General features: G+C 58.6%; 8 protein-coding genes across 8 annotated transcripts; all 8 read right to left on the bottom strand.

The window, feature by feature from the left end:
* Positions 1 to 354: 354 nt before the first annotated feature.
* SCHCODRAFT_02464241 (cysteine proteinase) lies at positions 355 to 1,948 on the bottom strand (the record flags this gene model as incomplete). The annotated part of the gene is made up of 7 exons (XM_003038322.2): positions 355 to 508; positions 558 to 755; positions 805 to 965; positions 1,019 to 1,152; positions 1,223 to 1,719; positions 1,769 to 1,782; positions 1,832 to 1,948. Coding segments are annotated over 7 exons (1,275 nt in total), but the record flags the coding sequence as incomplete, so codon positions are not given.
* Positions 1,949 to 2,516: 568 nt separating this feature from the next.
* Positions 2,517 to 4,465, bottom strand: SCHCODRAFT_02176796 (uncharacterized protein). The gene is made up of 7 exons (XM_003038323.2): positions 4,127 to 4,465; positions 4,000 to 4,073; positions 3,895 to 3,948; positions 3,741 to 3,809; positions 3,157 to 3,611; positions 2,977 to 3,100; positions 2,517 to 2,843 (listed from the first exon to the last, which is right to left on the bottom strand). Exons 1-7 carry the CDS (start codon positions 4,269 to 4,271, stop codon positions 2,655 to 2,657), a joined length of 1,110 nt encoding a protein of 369 aa, XP_003038369.2. The 5' UTR covers positions 4,272 to 4,465; the 3' UTR covers positions 2,517 to 2,654.
* Positions 4,466 to 4,537: 72 nt separating this feature from the next.
* SCHCODRAFT_02613490 (rotamase-domain-containing protein) lies at positions 4,538 to 5,357 on the bottom strand. The gene is made up of 3 exons (XM_003038324.2): positions 5,287 to 5,357; positions 5,007 to 5,234; positions 4,538 to 4,926 (listed from the first exon to the last, which is right to left on the bottom strand). Exons 1-3 carry the CDS (start codon positions 5,287 to 5,289, stop codon positions 4,660 to 4,662), a joined length of 498 nt encoding a protein of 165 aa, XP_003038370.1. The 5' UTR covers positions 5,290 to 5,357; the 3' UTR covers positions 4,538 to 4,659.
* Positions 5,358 to 5,561: 204 nt separating this feature from the next.
* Positions 5,562 to 6,663, bottom strand: SCHCODRAFT_02531336 (uncharacterized protein; the record flags this gene model as incomplete). The annotated part of the gene is made up of 3 exons (XM_050343543.1): positions 5,972 to 6,663; positions 5,783 to 5,920; positions 5,562 to 5,729 (listed from the first exon to the last, which is right to left on the bottom strand). The coding sequence occupies exons 1-3, from the start codon at positions 6,482 to 6,484 to the stop codon at positions 5,562 to 5,564; spliced, it is 819 nt and encodes a 272-aa protein (XP_050202527.1). The 5' UTR covers positions 6,485 to 6,663.
* A 41-nt stretch (positions 6,664 to 6,704) lies between these two features.
* SCHCODRAFT_02567887 (uncharacterized protein) lies at positions 6,705 to 9,364 on the bottom strand. The gene is made up of 4 exons (XM_003038325.2): positions 9,107 to 9,364; positions 8,535 to 9,040; positions 8,112 to 8,472; positions 6,705 to 8,061 (listed from the first exon to the last, which is right to left on the bottom strand). The coding sequence occupies exons 1-4, from the start codon at positions 9,248 to 9,250 to the stop codon at positions 7,099 to 7,101; spliced, it is 1,974 nt and encodes a 657-aa protein (XP_003038371.1). The 5' UTR covers positions 9,251 to 9,364; the 3' UTR covers positions 6,705 to 7,098.
* Positions 9,365 to 9,613: 249 nt separating this feature from the next.
* Positions 9,614 to 10,855, bottom strand: SCHCODRAFT_02613481 (ferredoxin reductase-like protein; the record flags this gene model as incomplete). The annotated part of the gene is made up of 6 exons (XM_003038326.2): positions 9,614 to 9,637; positions 9,687 to 10,065; positions 10,115 to 10,160; positions 10,208 to 10,259; positions 10,309 to 10,761; positions 10,808 to 10,855. 6 exons carry the CDS (start codon positions 10,850 to 10,852, stop codon positions 9,623 to 9,625), a joined length of 990 nt encoding a protein of 329 aa, XP_003038372.1. The 3' UTR covers positions 9,614 to 9,622.
* A 336-nt stretch (positions 10,856 to 11,191) lies between these two features.
* On the bottom strand, positions 11,192 to 12,717 carry SCHCODRAFT_02685026 (uncharacterized protein; the record flags this gene model as incomplete). The annotated part of the gene is made up of 6 exons (XM_050346771.1): positions 11,192 to 11,478; positions 11,605 to 11,813; positions 11,856 to 12,070; positions 12,114 to 12,269; positions 12,318 to 12,575; positions 12,702 to 12,717. 6 exons carry the CDS (start codon positions 12,715 to 12,717, stop codon positions 11,373 to 11,375), a joined length of 960 nt encoding a protein of 319 aa, XP_050202526.1. The 3' UTR covers positions 11,192 to 11,372.
* Positions 12,718 to 12,987: 270 nt separating this feature from the next.
* SCHCODRAFT_02613474 (uncharacterized protein) lies at positions 12,988 to 13,550 on the bottom strand. The gene is made up of 3 exons (XM_050344604.1): positions 13,428 to 13,550; positions 13,142 to 13,405; positions 12,988 to 13,096 (listed from the first exon to the last, which is right to left on the bottom strand). Exons 1-3 carry the CDS (start codon positions 13,534 to 13,536, stop codon positions 13,077 to 13,079), a joined length of 393 nt encoding a protein of 130 aa, XP_050202525.1. The 5' UTR covers positions 13,537 to 13,550; the 3' UTR covers positions 12,988 to 13,076.
* Between the last annotated feature and the right edge of the window lie 249 nt (positions 13,551 to 13,799).

Raw genomic sequence — 13,799 nt, 5'->3', positions numbered from 1 at the left:
GCTGAACAAGCCCTTGCCCTTACTCGTCGACGGCCTCGTAGGTGTCTCCGGCACTGGCGAGCTGGGCGGCTTGTCCTCGCTCGCAGAGGGAATCATGATATCCACAGGGGCTATCCGCGTCGGTTTCGCACGGTCAGGCGCGGATGGAGGCTGCGACTGCACGGGCGTCAATGGGAACGCCGGGTCGCTCACGTCCGACTCGCTCGACTCCATGAGCCCAGGCGGCAGCGCGGGAGTTGCATTGAGTGATGAGGAGGGTATATCGCTCGTCGAGTTGTAGCGGGAGATGGGGGCGGAGATGGGAGACGGACTGTGCCGCTGGATGCCGAGCGCCTCAAGGTTGATGTCCGCGGCTTGATAATACAAGACGTAAGCGGACCCAGCGCTTGAGTCGCCGTAGTATTTGGGTATTTCGGACTCCGAGATTGGATAGACGTTGTCATCGTCGAAAACCAACCAGGTGCCGAGGGTCTTGATTATTGAGATGTAATGACCGTGGTGCGGACCACTGCATGGCTATCAGATAGATCACCTCGAGATAGAACGGGGGTACTCACGCGCCAATGTGAACGACGATAGCGAATAAATTAAACAAGCGGTCGGGCTCGTCCATGTCGTCCACGGTGTTGAATAATCGCAGTTCGAAGGGAAAGGCGACCCTGTAAGCAAGCTTGACATACTTTTGTTGGTCTTCTTGGTACTTGAACCGCTTGAGGTGGAGTGCCAAAACATTTGGTAGCTTCTTGATCTTCATCCTGCCGTGCTCATCAGCGTGAGTCGAGAGCGCTTACGAGGCAGACACACCGTTTCTCCGCTTCTTGCAGTTCGCAGCACGAGTCACAGAAGAACTTGTTCTTTTGGCAGAGCATCTCGCTAGCACTGAACTGCCGAAGACACGCAGTTACGCTGGAGTTTTGCTCGATGTCTATGGACAAGTCGAGGAAACACTCGTCACGTGATGATACCTGAAAGGCACGGCATCAGCAGGGACGTTGAAGTGTCGATGGGGGTGGCGCACCGTCTCGCATGTTAGGCACCGGGTCTCGCTCGTGAGGACGCCCTCGAAGAGTCGGTGAACTAGCGTGGCATCTTCAGGTGGTGTTCCCGAATTTGTGCTGGCGGTATTGGTAAGGACGGTGGGCGCTAGTGTCGCTACGGAATTCGACACTTGGCAAATGGATTAGTCTTGGCGACACGCGTAAAGAAAAAGAAAGCCGCGCACAATCGTCCGCGCCCGGCTGCGCGCGCGCCTGCTGCTCAACCTCCTCGACTATCTTGTTGAGGAGATAGTTCAAGAATTCGTGCGCATCTTGGTGCATGGTCGACCGGAAGAGCTCGTTCATCTCCTTGAGTTTGTCGATGAAGGCGCGCGGGGCGACCGTGCCCTTCTCCGCCGGGTTCGTCGAGATGTGGAGGAAGAGGGAGCGTAGGGCGGAGAAGAGCGTCGGAGGGTTGGAGGGGATGGTGTAGACTACTGGGGACGACGACGACGCCGACTGGAGGGCGCCATGCGATTGCGGGGGCGTGCCGTCGGCGGGTGCGGGACCTGATACCGATCCTTTGCGCTCTGGCTTGCGACGGATGAAGGCGAGAGGCGGCGGCGGGGATGCATTTGGGAGCAGCCGGGGGGTGTGCGGTGCTGAGGGGTCGTGCGCCTGGATCATGAGATCCCGGAAGGGTGTGCAGAAGTAGAGCGCCTGTATAACCGAGTTGGCATAGCTGCGGGTGCGTCAGTTCACAGTGGGCTTCGTCGGGGGCGCCTTCGTACCAAGTGTTGCCAAACTAGCAGATAAAGTCAGTAAGAGCGATAGGAGAGTAGACTGCTGCGCACATTCTCGAGTCCGAATTTGCGGGCATCTGCAGAGGGCCCTGCGGCGACGATGCCGGGCTTGGGGTCCCCTTGGTTTGCAGACTGTTGTGCACCAAATATCCATTTCCCTCTTGCCATAACGAGGCCAGCAGTGGGCCCGGACGCTCGAGGATGTTGAGGGCTCCAGAGAGGGCGAGCTGGACGTCGGCGATGATGGCGAGGGCGAAGCCTCGTCAGTGGTCGCTGTGCCTGATTCCGCGTGACAGTCACATGTTTTATTCCCGGCCCGGTGTTGAAGTTCAACTAATTCCTTTGACAAGCCTGGGCGCTCATAGGGTCGGCTGCTCCCCTTGTGCGACGTGTGTCTCCAAACCCACTCGGTGTCGGACAGCACTTGCTTAGCGAGACGCACACAGGGCAGACATTATTTCTCCATTTCCGATCGGGCACAAGACACGCGGCGGTCACTAAATTGCCTCCCTCCTTCCGCTCACGCCCAGGCCCGACGCGATCTGTACTCGGCCCGAGTGGGTAGATTTTTCATTATTGAGTGGCATGCTCGCGAATGATTACTTTGGTCAAGTAGCTCACAGTCTGAGCAAATACCTGGGCAGATCTAGGGTTTCTACACGCGTATCTACAAGGCGTAAGCTGGGAGTAAGAAGACCGACGGCATCGCACCCTTTTCAACAGGGGAAGATTACGTGGTCTGTGGGCGGGAGCCGACCCTCAGGCGCGCCTTGCCAGCCCACCGACGCGCCAGAGTCGTACTGGCGCACTACCCGACTTCACAGGCGCGCGACTCATCGCGCCACCTCCCCTCATCACGCCAACCACCGCCCCCTCATCGCGTCATCCTCCGTACCCACACCGCGTCGCCCACTCTGATAACACCATTCCCCTTTGGAACGCCATTGCATCCCACGCACGGCTTCATCTTGAGCTTCGGGTGCAGGCCCGTGCGGAACTTGAGCAGCACCTTGTACGGCACGGCCTTGTCGCGCTCGCCGGTTTCCGGGGAGACGTTGGGGAGCTGGGTAAGGAAGGTTAGCTCGGGTAGTGAAGGCGGGGATCGAGGTAGGGGTAAGGTGATAAAAATAGGCAGGGGGGAGGTAGGGGGATGGTGTTGTGAAAGGTAGGGAAGGAAGAAAGGCGAAGCTGCTCACCAAACATCGCGTGCACTTGGAGACGAGCGTAATTCCTGGCGCAGAAGGCTCCCCGATCGCAATCTCCTCCCAAAAGTCCTCCTCGAACGGCCCCGCGCCTTTGAACACAATGTTCGGGCGGAATCTGACAACAGCAAATTAGTCGCACGTTCGCGATTCCCTTCGCTCAGCCGACCTCACCTCTCCACCGCCAACTTGGCCTCCTTCCACCGCGGGTCGATCCCCTGCGACCCCACATTCTCCCTCAACTCCCGCTCTATATCGTCCAGCCCCTCCTCACTCAACACCAGCAACGGGTACCCGTCCTGGAACACGCAGCTGCCCTTCAGGTTCGGGAACGCGTCCGTCGGGGCGAGCAGCCGCGGGTTCGGACCCTTCATCACAAGGAGGACGTCGCGCTCGAAGTAGTCGGAGAGGATGGCGGAGGGGGAGCGCCCGCCCTCGCCCGCGGCCTCGCAGACGTAGCTGTCGACGAGATCGCCCCAGAGCTTGATGTCAGAGATGCGCACCCAGGAGGCGAGGGTGGAGTCGGAGGGATTTGCGGGGACGGCGAAGGGCTCGCAGGGGGAGTCGGAGGGGAAGGAGACGCGGAGGAGCCCGGTGGCGTCGGGGAGAGTGGGCGTAATGAGGACCATCTGAAGGTGAGAGATGAGCGTGGCGAGGACGTGAAGGGGTGAGAGGGGTGGGTAGAGGGTTGGTGAGGAGTGCAGGGGAAGGCAGAGGGCGAGGGCGAGGGCGAGAGGGGGAAGAGGGGGATAACGCACCTTCGCGACTTCACGCGCCGTGATGACTTGGTGGGTGTCTGTGTCGACTATACACCATTTTCGGTCGTTCTGGGGAGGAGATGCGTGAGCTGGATTGCAGGAGAGTCGTAGGGAAGGGAAGGGGGTTGCTGTAGCTTGTAAACGTGATGCGCACCTCTATCCCCTCCGGCGTATACCGCGCGGACGCTACAGAAGTCCCTCGACAGCTCTGTACTGCGCGTTAGCTACCATGACACGCGATATAGGACTGCCCACACACCTTGATCGGGTGAACCAGCAACTTGGTTACCTCCACCCGCCCATACCCGTAGTTGTTCGCCTTGCTCCTTCCGCCTGTAGCTCGTGTCACATCCCCCTCCTTCCATCGTCAGATAAGATACACATACCCGATCGCCGTCTGTACAGCGACGCCAGCGGTACGAGTGCTAAGAGGACCGCCAGTCCTACGGACAGTGGGGAGGCAAGGGCGGCGTCCTGCACTGCTGCAAAAGTGCTGGTAAATGTTGAATTGGGGTGCGTAATAGTGTCCATGGTCGATGGGAAGACGCAAGGAAGACGCAGTGGGATTAGAAAGAGAGGGGGAGCATTCGGAAAAGACGTGGGATGACTCGCAGGGTGTGGAAATTCGCGGGCGGCAGCCGCACGCGTTATTGAATGCGCGCCGCCGCTGGTCACGGTGGTTGAATGTTATCAATGCACGCAGAACACAGAGCGCTGCAAAGCGTTGGATTCGGAGGAACGTTTTGCGGTGCCCATGGAGGGAGAAGCAAAGGACAACATCTGCGCCACCGACCCGGACTCGACATCAAGATGCATTCCAGATACAAGTACATCCCTTCATCGCGCCGACGATCTCGCGCTTCCTTGTATTTTGGTTTTCCCTGGCTGCTATTCCCATACTCCACTGCCTGACTGTCCCTCAGCCCGTCCGCAGAATGAGATGTACGCCGCTATCCGTGCTGATCACATCGCTCATCTGCCCGACCTCGAGGCCATACGTCGTGTCTTCGAATGGCTTCTGCATCTGCCCGCGCGAGAACCACCCAAGGTCCCCGCCGTGCGCGTGCGAAGAGCAGTCGGAGTGCGCTTGAGCGAGCTCAGCGAACTTGTCGGGGTTGCCGCCAATCTGGGCTTGGTAGCCGCGCAGGATTTCGATCGCCTCTTCCTTGGAGCGGGTAATGGTAGGCTGAGAGGCAGGCGATGAGGAGCGTAAGGTGGACAAACACGACAGCTAAGCCAGCGACGCGTGAATACTAGCACACGCACCTCCTTCCAGCTTGACGGGCGGCGGCTGTCGCGGTGCTTCACCAACAGATGGCTTGCGCGAACCCTGCTCGGCTCGCCTCCGCCACCAGTAAGATATTGAGCGCCTGGTAAGTTCTCAATCTGCTCCTTCGTGAGCCCCGCGGGTGGCTCCCAGCTCGACTGGCTAGTGGCGGGATCATAGAAGTAGGGCACGCCCTTCGATTTGGACATGCGGACCTCCCAGCCAGACTGCGCAAGTGTAGTGTGAGCTATCGGGCACACCTGGGGGCAGGTTGCGCACCATGGTGGTTATCTGACGCCCTAAGTCGGTGGCTAGTGCGAGGTGATTGGCGTGGACGACGTCGAGCGTCGCGCCTTGATGTCGCGGAGTTTGCCGAATCGTCTCAAAAAGGAAAGCATTGTATTTTGAAACATGTGCCTTTTGCCATCACCCTTCTCGTTTTGCGACAACCTCACGATTAGAAGTTAAACCCCGATACTCGCTGTTGCCACCTTTCCTGTATTCTACAATGCATCACAGGTATCTACATTTGTATGAAGTCCGCTCGCATTCGTTCACAGTGATGACCTGTCCAGATAGACACAGATCGCCTGCACAGCGCTCGACTCCGATTTCCTCCAGCGATTGTAGACATGGTCGCACAGGAAAAACATGCTTTGACCGAGGCACCAGAATACACACTCGAAATCTTGCTGGTTCAGCGCATCTTCCAATGCATACCGCTGGAAACATTGTCAGCGTGACGTTCAAAACTTAGTCTCAAAGGACAGCTCACATAGTGACTTTCGACAGCTCCTGCCAAAGTGACAGCATCCTGGATATGCCCTAGCTCTTCGAAAGCGGGGCCCGAGCAGCGCTTCATGAACTCGAAACGGTCTTCCCAATCGGCCATCTTGCGGAAACTAGCAGAAGGCTAAATGTGAGGTCAACACATAGCTCAGCGCACCTTGTCATTGAGACTCACCCATGACTTTTTCCTGCGCAGATGGAGGCACAAACCTTTCTCAAAAATCTGCCAGAACACCGGATATTCACCGTCGCGGGTGAGCCGCTGCTGGAACGCCGGCTCATCCATCTTCAACTTGGTGAACCAGTCCATCATCTGCACCATATCTTTGGGGGTAATCGTCACCCAAAGGTCGCCTGGTTTCTCCATCGCCGCGCTGTACCGGGACCAGTATTCGCCAATTCTCTCCCGCAACTCGACGGTCCTTGCGCGCAGCGTCTCGTAAGATTGCGCAGGAAGATCGAGCTGCCTCATCGATGTGGTGAACCGATCCCAATCGCCCGAGAGCTCGAGCACCTCGCGCGCTTGGATGTTATCGCAGACGGCCATCCGCTTGGCCAGCCGTTTGACCTGTGGCCTGAAGTGGCATTCTAGCCACTCGTCGAAGATGGCAACGTTGGAGTCTACTGCTCCCGCCCGAGCGTTGTCGAAGTTCGGAGGCAAGGAGAGGAATTGCTGTTGGGTGATCATTGTCGAAGGTGAGGCGAGGTCGGTCGTGAATGGGTCATTCGCCTTGCTCAGACTGCAGACTAAATATGTGTCGGTGTCGTGGGCGTGCCTTGCTTTTGTCGACGTTGGGCATGTACAGGTCAAAGCCGCTGGTCACAAAGTCCACAGCACACAAAAGAGTCACAAACAAGAGAACAAACCGGTTGCCACAAACTCATGCCACGGGGTTCGTAGGGGCATTCTTGGCGAGGGCAGGAGTCTTGTGCTATGCATCGCAGTAATCGGCATTGCATGGCCCTGGATCGAAAATAGTGATACACCTCACGTAGGAACCACCGTTTAGATAACTTTTCCCGAGGAAACACAAATTGGGCATAGCCCAGCTTTACACCGCTGAAGAGCGCGAGGAGGTCATAAGGGTCGTGAAATAATATAGTGCATAATGCATAGAGATGGCAGGCGATAGCCAGGTGCAGGATGAAAGGTAAGCATACGGGCATACAAGGAGTGGGCAGATGCGTGTACAAAAAAGGACCGTGCTGACGATGAGCATAGGAAATGAAAAGCATACGATCGTAAGTAGGAAGATAGATGGTGCACAAAAGATGGCAAATGACAGAGCAACCCACTCTGAATCAACACAGAAAGCCGGAGCTACGATCCCACCTCCCGAAGCGCGAGTCCGGTTGGGCAGCGGAGCTGAGGTCCAGGATGTCGATGTAGTGTTTGCCTGGCGCGATCACACAGAGCCGGCCGATGCACTCGTCCCAAGCCATGTGCGACACGCCCTGCGCCATGTCGAAGGCGACGGACGAAGGTATCCTCTCCAGCGGTGCCTCGAGATCGACGTTCATAGCATCCCGCTGGTCGACGAGCTTGTCATCCCACCAGGTCTGGATGTGCGCGGCGTCGTAGTCGGCGGGGTACTGCAGCTTCTGCGTCGTCCCGCGGACGATAGCGCGCACCGCAGGCGCGGCCTCTCGACCATCTCCCGCGACCTCGTAGGCGAGTGGTCGATATGCGCCGGGGAGGACGTAGCGCAGCCCCGCACTGGGATCAGCCGCGACGTACTTTGACTGCAGTTGCATCCCGTCGAAGCTCCACGTCCACTCCGGCAGGCGTGCGGCGTCTGCTGCATCCATGCCGTCGTTGATAAGCGCGTCGCGGTCGAGCAAGCTCGGGAAGATGGTCTCGTGGCGCAGTGCCGGACGCGTAGTCCCATCTGGTTGCCTCTGCAAGAACTGCAGGAACAGTCCCACTGGACGCGGTGGCGCGCCATCCTGCCTCAGCCTTGGCCAGTCCCCGGGTGTAGGCGCATAGTCCGACTCCGAGACCCATGCCCGCAGCGGCACATCGTCCTGCGCCTCGCTGAGCTTGAAGTTCTCGGCACAGAATGTCTCGCCGTCGCCGCCGACGGACGTGGGGTAGAAGATCTCGGCGACGACGTCGTGCTTCGCACGCTTCTCGAGGAGGTCGAGCGGGTTGTAAGAGGTAGTGCGAGTGGTGGAGGGAACCCATTCTTCGTCGATCTTGATAGTGCGGATAGTGAGGAAGAGGGACTGGGCACCGAAGCAACGCCAGGTGAGGACTTCGTAACGCTGAGAGAAGCATGAGACGAGGCCAGGGACAGCAGCCAGGTTCTACTCACCTCAGGAGGAATGTCAGGGTCGCCCTCAAGCGTGAAACGCATGCCACGAAGGTCGTCGAGGGAGAGACAGTGTATCCTATCAGGATTGTACGCCCACCCGAGGAACGGTTGCCCGCCCTCTTGGAAGATGTTGGGCTGAATGAACTTGTACTTGCTCCACCGATGGCAGATGCGGGTGCACGCCTTGTCTGACCCATGGTGCTCGGCTGTATTGACGTACTGCATCGAGCCGGGCACAATCCACGGGTCGACCAGCTCCTCCAGGGCTTCGACGTCGATGAAGACGCACGTAAGATGATACAGGAAGGGCGCAGCCGGATCTTCGATGTCGCGGCCTGGTACATAGTCCGTCGCCTTCATGCTAGCAACCAGTCAGCTCCAAAGAAGAAGGACACCACACTCTGGCACGCCATGACCACTCACAAGTTCTCCTTCAACTTCTTGTCCCCACTGACCGTCTTCCGCAACGTCCGCTGCTGATACGCCAAGATGATGCCCATCTTCCCCTTCCACGGCGCGTATCTCGCCACCAAATTGTACGCATCTGCCTGCACCCCCATATCAATCCTCGCCAACAGCACATGCCCCCGCCTTGGATGGTCCATCCCATACACCGAGATATTCGCTCGGCGGCGACTAGCATCGTTTGTCGCCGCCAGCATGAACTTCCCGCCTGGCAGGAGCGTCGTCTCGCTTGGGATGTAGTGCGCGGTATCGATTTGGGATGAGGCACAGACGCGCGGGGCTGTGCGCGTCCAGTTGTCGGCGAGGGAGACGGCACGGGTGACGGCGTGCTCGGCTTCGTGGCGACCGGCGAGGGAGAGGTAGCGCACGGAGGGGCGGATGGGTGGAACGAGGAGATTGAGCTCGGGGAGGAAGCGGCGCCAAATGGAAGGCTCGTGGGTGAGGTGGAAGAACCACTTGTTTACCTGGGGGTTCGAGGTAACAGAAGAAATGATCAGTCGAGGCCCATGAAGGAGGAACGTGGCACGCACCCTACGCAGCCGCATAATATCCTGGATATTGAGGAGCGGGAAGACAAACTCGACCATGATATCGAAAGGAATGCAAGTCAAGTCAGCCGAGGGCTTGCGACCCCACAGCAGCGACAGCGGAGAGAACCTGCGGATAGCCTGCATATCGTGCAGCGGATTGCGAAGGTAAGATAAATTGCGAGGCTGGTCTTGAGGATGTCCGCCGATCTCTGCGGAGAAAGAAGGGAAAACCCTGCTTGAGAACCCACCAGACCCGCCGACATAAGTACCCTAGTGTCCATTCATCCAAATCGAGCAACAACTCCACCCTTGGCCGAATTCGTCAACAAGGGCAACCATATATGGTAGTCACGTGGTCCATAAGCGAACCCGCACCTCGACACGCGCCTTGCCTTGAGTACTTGTACGTCGCTTTACAACGTGGAAGACGGTGAGAAATGTCGTTCGAAGCTTGTTTGAAGTAATACAGGTTCTTCAATTTTCTTGTACATATCTACTCAAATATAGTAGGTACGATTAGAACTTGAACACCTGGAGGATAGATTAGCGCAAAGTCATGGTCGATACTGAAAGTGCTTGCCTGCTCAGGGGTGTAGTTGAGCTCCTTGAGGACACCGGAGAGTTCACCTTGCGCGTAGCCGGCCTTCTTGCCAGCAAGCGAAGCGACCTGACCAGGCGGGCCGCACACAAGCACCTTGACCTTCTCGCCAAGAGTCGCAGGCGCGACGTGTTGCTTGATGAGCTCCGCGTTCACGTAGCCAGTCGGGCCCTTCCAACCCTCGCTCGGCTTGTCGAGGGTGTAGACGGCCTTGAAGGTGTTCGGGTACTTCTTCTCCCACTCGTCAAACTGCTCCTTGAGGAGGATATCCTTCTCGGTGACGTTGGCGAAAATGAGCGTGAAGCGCGTCTTGTTCTCCTTGTTCTTGAGCGCGTACTCGAGGATCTGGTGCATGGGGGTGCTGGGGAGGCGTGAGTCGAGGGAAGGGAAGGGGAGGTGGTGGTACGTACATGCCGCTACCGCCAGCAATCATGGCGACCTCATCGAACTGGTTGACTGCTGAGGTGTGAGGCGGGTTCAGTGCAGTCCAGTCCCCCACTCACTCTGCCACGGGATCTTCATGATGGGACCCTTGATACCCAGCTTGTCGCCCTCCTGTCGGCGCGTAAGTGCAGGCACAGAACCCTCGGTCTGCGACGCGTACCTTCATCTCAAAGATGTGCTTCGACATCTTGCCAGTGTCGTACTTCTTGATCAGGATCGACAGCTCGCCCTGCTTGTCCGAGGGCGTGATCGGGGTGTACGGGCGGATGACGGGCTTGCCCTTGTCGTCCAGGAGCGTGTCCGACTTTGTGACCACGCACGACGCGACGGGGAGCATCGAGGACTGGTTGTCCGGGAGCTCGAAGACGAAGGTGGAGGTGTTGTGGTTGTAGGGGATGACCTTCTTCAGCTTGAAGTCGATGAAGTTGTCCGGGTCGAGCGGGCTCTTCTCCTGCTTGGGGACCGGCGCCGCGTCCTCGCGGTAGAGCGTGTAGTAGGCGCCGGCGCCAGCCAGACCGGCCAGGGCGAAGTAGAGGGGCGCATTCGACGCCTTCTTGGGAGTCTCGGGTGCGGTCGACGCGAACCGACGGGCTCCGAAGCGCGCAGATTGGGACTGCGACTGTCAGCTAGGCTCGTTCTCTCGTCCTCGCTCAACTCACAAGGGGCCGAATGGCAGAGGTCGCCCTGAGGAAGGTCGCAGACATGGCTGGCGGGTCTGAGAGTGTGGGTCCGGGAACGGGCGGGAGAGCGAACTTCGCACCCCGCTTTATAAATGACGACAAAGTGCGAAGGGCGAAGGGATCATTGCGCTCGAGCGTGTCTTGCGCGTATGAGGCGAAGCGACGACCGGGTTGGGGCAGAAACCAAGCAACACCGTCTCGATCTGCATCCCGCCGGGCGCCCAGAAGCCCTCACGTTCCCCAGGCTGACGTCGACTGGCATGGGAACGGGACGCGCTGTCAGAGATCACCGATCGTGGGGGAACAGCAGCGCCATCGCCACGTGGTCGCGCCTCATCACACTCAAGTCACACATCACACAGCTCGTCCTCAACCACCGTCCTCGTTTGCTCGCTACACGTTCCCCAGCCCCGCCGCCTGCCCCTCCGCCCTTGGGACCGTTCGGCAATTGCCGAATCGCCCGTTTTTCGCGCGGGCAGGAGCTCCACCTCCCCTTTGCGCGCGCGAGCGGAGCGAGCGCTTAAGCTACGCGATTTTCGCTATGTTACGTGGCTACTTTCGCTCTCACAGCACCGTCCTCTCCCCCTCTCCTCCCCCTCCCTCCCTCCTCCTCCCCCTTCCTCTCCTCCCTTTGCGGCGGGTGGGAGGGGCTCGGGGGAGGCGAGATGTTAGCAATATCGGTAGAGCTAAGGCCACGTACCGCGCTTGCGCGGCAACCCGGCGCCATTCTGCGCTCTGAATTGGCTGATTCTGCGCTGACCACGTCGCTGACTCACAACAGGTAAGCGGTCTCGCCACTAGACTCACGATGAGTAGCCGCGACTCCGCGCTCGCGCGGGGACCCAACACGATTTTTCGACGTCGAGATGGCCATTTCGTGAGTCTCGGAGGCGACACGAAGGGGCGTGAGGGAGTCTTGACGTCGTCGAAGGGAGCTCGGGCGTCGCCGAGGGCCCCAGCGCTGATACGCGTCCGCCCTCGCAGTCTGCTACGGGTGAGCACGCTGGCGGCGACGTAACCAACTCACCTTGATCAGCGAGATTCCTAACGACTCGACAACCCCAGTCGTCGGAAAGCGCCACCGTGGATGTTGATAGCACGGGGACTTGCAGATGTCGCGCAGGGACGAGGCGATGGTGTCGGGGGACAAGGCGATGGAGCGCAGGGACGAGGCGTTGGTGCGCGGGAGCTTGGCGATTTTGCAGGCAAGGGGACGGGCCGGTGCGGATGACCTGAATGCCACTGGTAAGCTCTCTTGCGGGGAAGGGGACGGCGATAAACTCACGTTGACTAGGTAATCTTGTCGGGCGTGATCCCGGTGTCACAGGAGGCTGGGCCTTGCCGTCGTCCCCTTGTACGATCTGCAAGACGCTGACTGTCGCCTCGTCCTGGCGGGAGGCGGAACAGTCGACGGAGACGCGATCCACACTCCTCCCGCTCGCTGCAGAGAGGTGAGTGGGTGCAGATGGATGGTACTGGATGCACTTACCCGGGTGCGCCACCAACGCCGCGGTCAGCCTATCGCCGGCGATCCACGCCTCGATCTTGCTCATCTGAGGCGTCGTGCGACCCGTACGTCGTCCCAAGTCGGTGTCAGAGCGCGTGGCGAGCGCTTCGTGGGTGGATCGCGTCCGTGGCGTCTTCGAGGCGGGACAGTACCCGGGGTCTGCGGGGCCGTCCTCGATGCTTTTGGGGAGGTTTTCGAAGTCTTCGGAGTGGTTTTCGATGCCCTCGGGACGAGTAAGTACTCACAGCACACACTGTAAGCTCGAGTCAGTGAACATAGTACTTTTGCACGTACCCTCGGCCTGGGAATGAAGGAAACACCGTGCAAGCCAGGGAAGCTCATCTCGTGCATCCAGACGCGACGCACGTACCTCGAGTCTCATCCTGATCCCGCTCGTTAGGCTGCCTCGTCGGCCGCGCTCCGTTACTCTTGGACCGCCGCGCTCGCGAAGAAGGTCAGCGCTCAACTCGGAAATTAATGTGAGTCCACGTACCTTGTTGGCAAGCTAATCTTGCCGTCGTGCCCTAGGCACAACTCTCTGCGCGCGCACCCTTCATCTCTCGAGCTCTGGGGGCTCATCCTGCTTCTCTCGTGTCTCGGGCGCTCTCGCTGGTCTCTGACTCCCTGACTCGGGTTCCTGGCTCTCGCTCGCCTCCGGTCTCTTCAGTGCTTGCCCAGCCGCTCCCGCATGTTGCTCGCTCGCCTCCGTCGCTATCGAAGGTATCCCGGTGTTGCTATTGATCAACGAGGTGTTGTACTTGCTGATTTTGCCTCACTTAGATTGGGCAGTTACTGATAGTACCCACAGGTCTGCAGTTGTCGAGAGCAAACAGCAACGTAGCCAGGAAGGGTAGCAAGCAGGAGGAAGTAAAGGATAAAGCTGTAGAGGTATGGAAGGAAGCCAGGTGCTGTAATGAGATGCACGAGGCAGGTGTGATCGCCGCTGTGGCGTGTGATGGGACTGGACCCTGATCTCGATTCCATCAATTCAGCATCTCTGACCGCGCACAGGATTACCTCTAAGGGAACCACTCGGAGCTCGGTAGAAATACCTGCCGCTGACAGGTAATCTTGCGAGTTGAAGCTCGAGACTTGAGATGAGACAAGCAATTGCAAAGCAGCTTAGGGTACAGGAGTACAAGCTCAGGTGGTAGGATACAGTGATGAAAGGAACATAGTGGGAGTACAAGACGTGTGCCATCGCACGATACAGGCTCGGATGGACAGCACGAACAGCGAGCAAGTCGAGTAGCTCAAGCTCGAGAAGCCAACTCGTGAGCAAGGTGATGAGCACTACATCCAAGGCTTCAAAAACTCCGTACTCAGCTGCAAAAGATCCGGCGACGCTTATAGATGATGCCTTGAGCGCCCGGAGGTCGTACGACGTGGTCGGGAAAAATAGGTGAACGGCGGCGGCGAGATTCGAAACCGCCCGGACAAGCCGCGCCGATGAGCCGTGGCGTC

The sequence above is a fragment of the Schizophyllum commune genome (assembly GCF_000143185.2).
Source record: "Schizophyllum commune H4-8 unplaced genomic scaffold SCHCOscaffold_2, whole genome shotgun sequence".
NCBI lineage: Eukaryota > Fungi > Basidiomycota > Agaricomycetes > Agaricales > Schizophyllaceae > Schizophyllum > Schizophyllum commune.
Note: the sequence above shows the minus strand (reverse complement) of the source record. Positions and strands in the feature narration are given on the sequence as shown.

Excerpts from the sequence above, each read along its gene's own strand:
- SCHCODRAFT_02567887 (XM_003038325.2), bottom strand. The coding sequence starts at position 9,250 with ATGCAGGCTATCCGCAGGTTCTCTCCGCTGTCGCTGCTGTGGGGTCGC. Across the intron at positions 9,041-9,106 it reads ATATTATGCGGCTGCGTAGG|GTAAACAAGTGGTTCTTCCA; the intron begins GTGCGTGCCACG and ends TCGAACCCCCAG. Across the intron at positions 8,062-8,111 it reads ACCCTGACATTCCTCCTGAG|CGTTACGAAGTCCTCACCTG; the intron begins GTGAGTAGAACC and ends TGCTTCTCTCAG.
- SCHCODRAFT_02613490 (XM_003038324.2), bottom strand. Across the intron at positions 4,927-5,006 it reads GCCCGTCAAGCTGGAAGGAG|CCTACCATTACCCGCTCCAA; the intron begins GTGCGTGTGCTA and ends CCTGCCTCTCAG.
- SCHCODRAFT_02176796 (XM_003038323.2), bottom strand. The coding sequence starts at position 4,271 with ATGGACACTATTACGCACCCCAATTCAACATTTACCAGCACTTTTGCA. Across the intron at positions 3,949-3,999 it reads TGCTGGTTCACCCGATCAAG|AGCTGTCGAGGGACTTCTGT; the intron begins GTGTGTGGGCAG and ends CGCGCAGTACAG. Across the intron at positions 3,612-3,740 it reads CGGCGCGTGAAGTCGCGAAG|ATGGTCCTCATTACGCCCAC; the intron begins GTGCGTTATCCC and ends TCTCACCTTCAG.
- SCHCODRAFT_02613474 (XM_050344604.1), bottom strand. The coding sequence starts at position 13,536 with ATGGCACACGTCTTGTACTCCCACTATGTTCCTTTCATCACTGTATCC. Across the intron at positions 13,097-13,141 it reads CTCTCGACAACTGCAGACCT|CAAGTACAACACCTCGTTGA; the intron begins GTGGGTACTATC and ends AGGCAAAATCAG.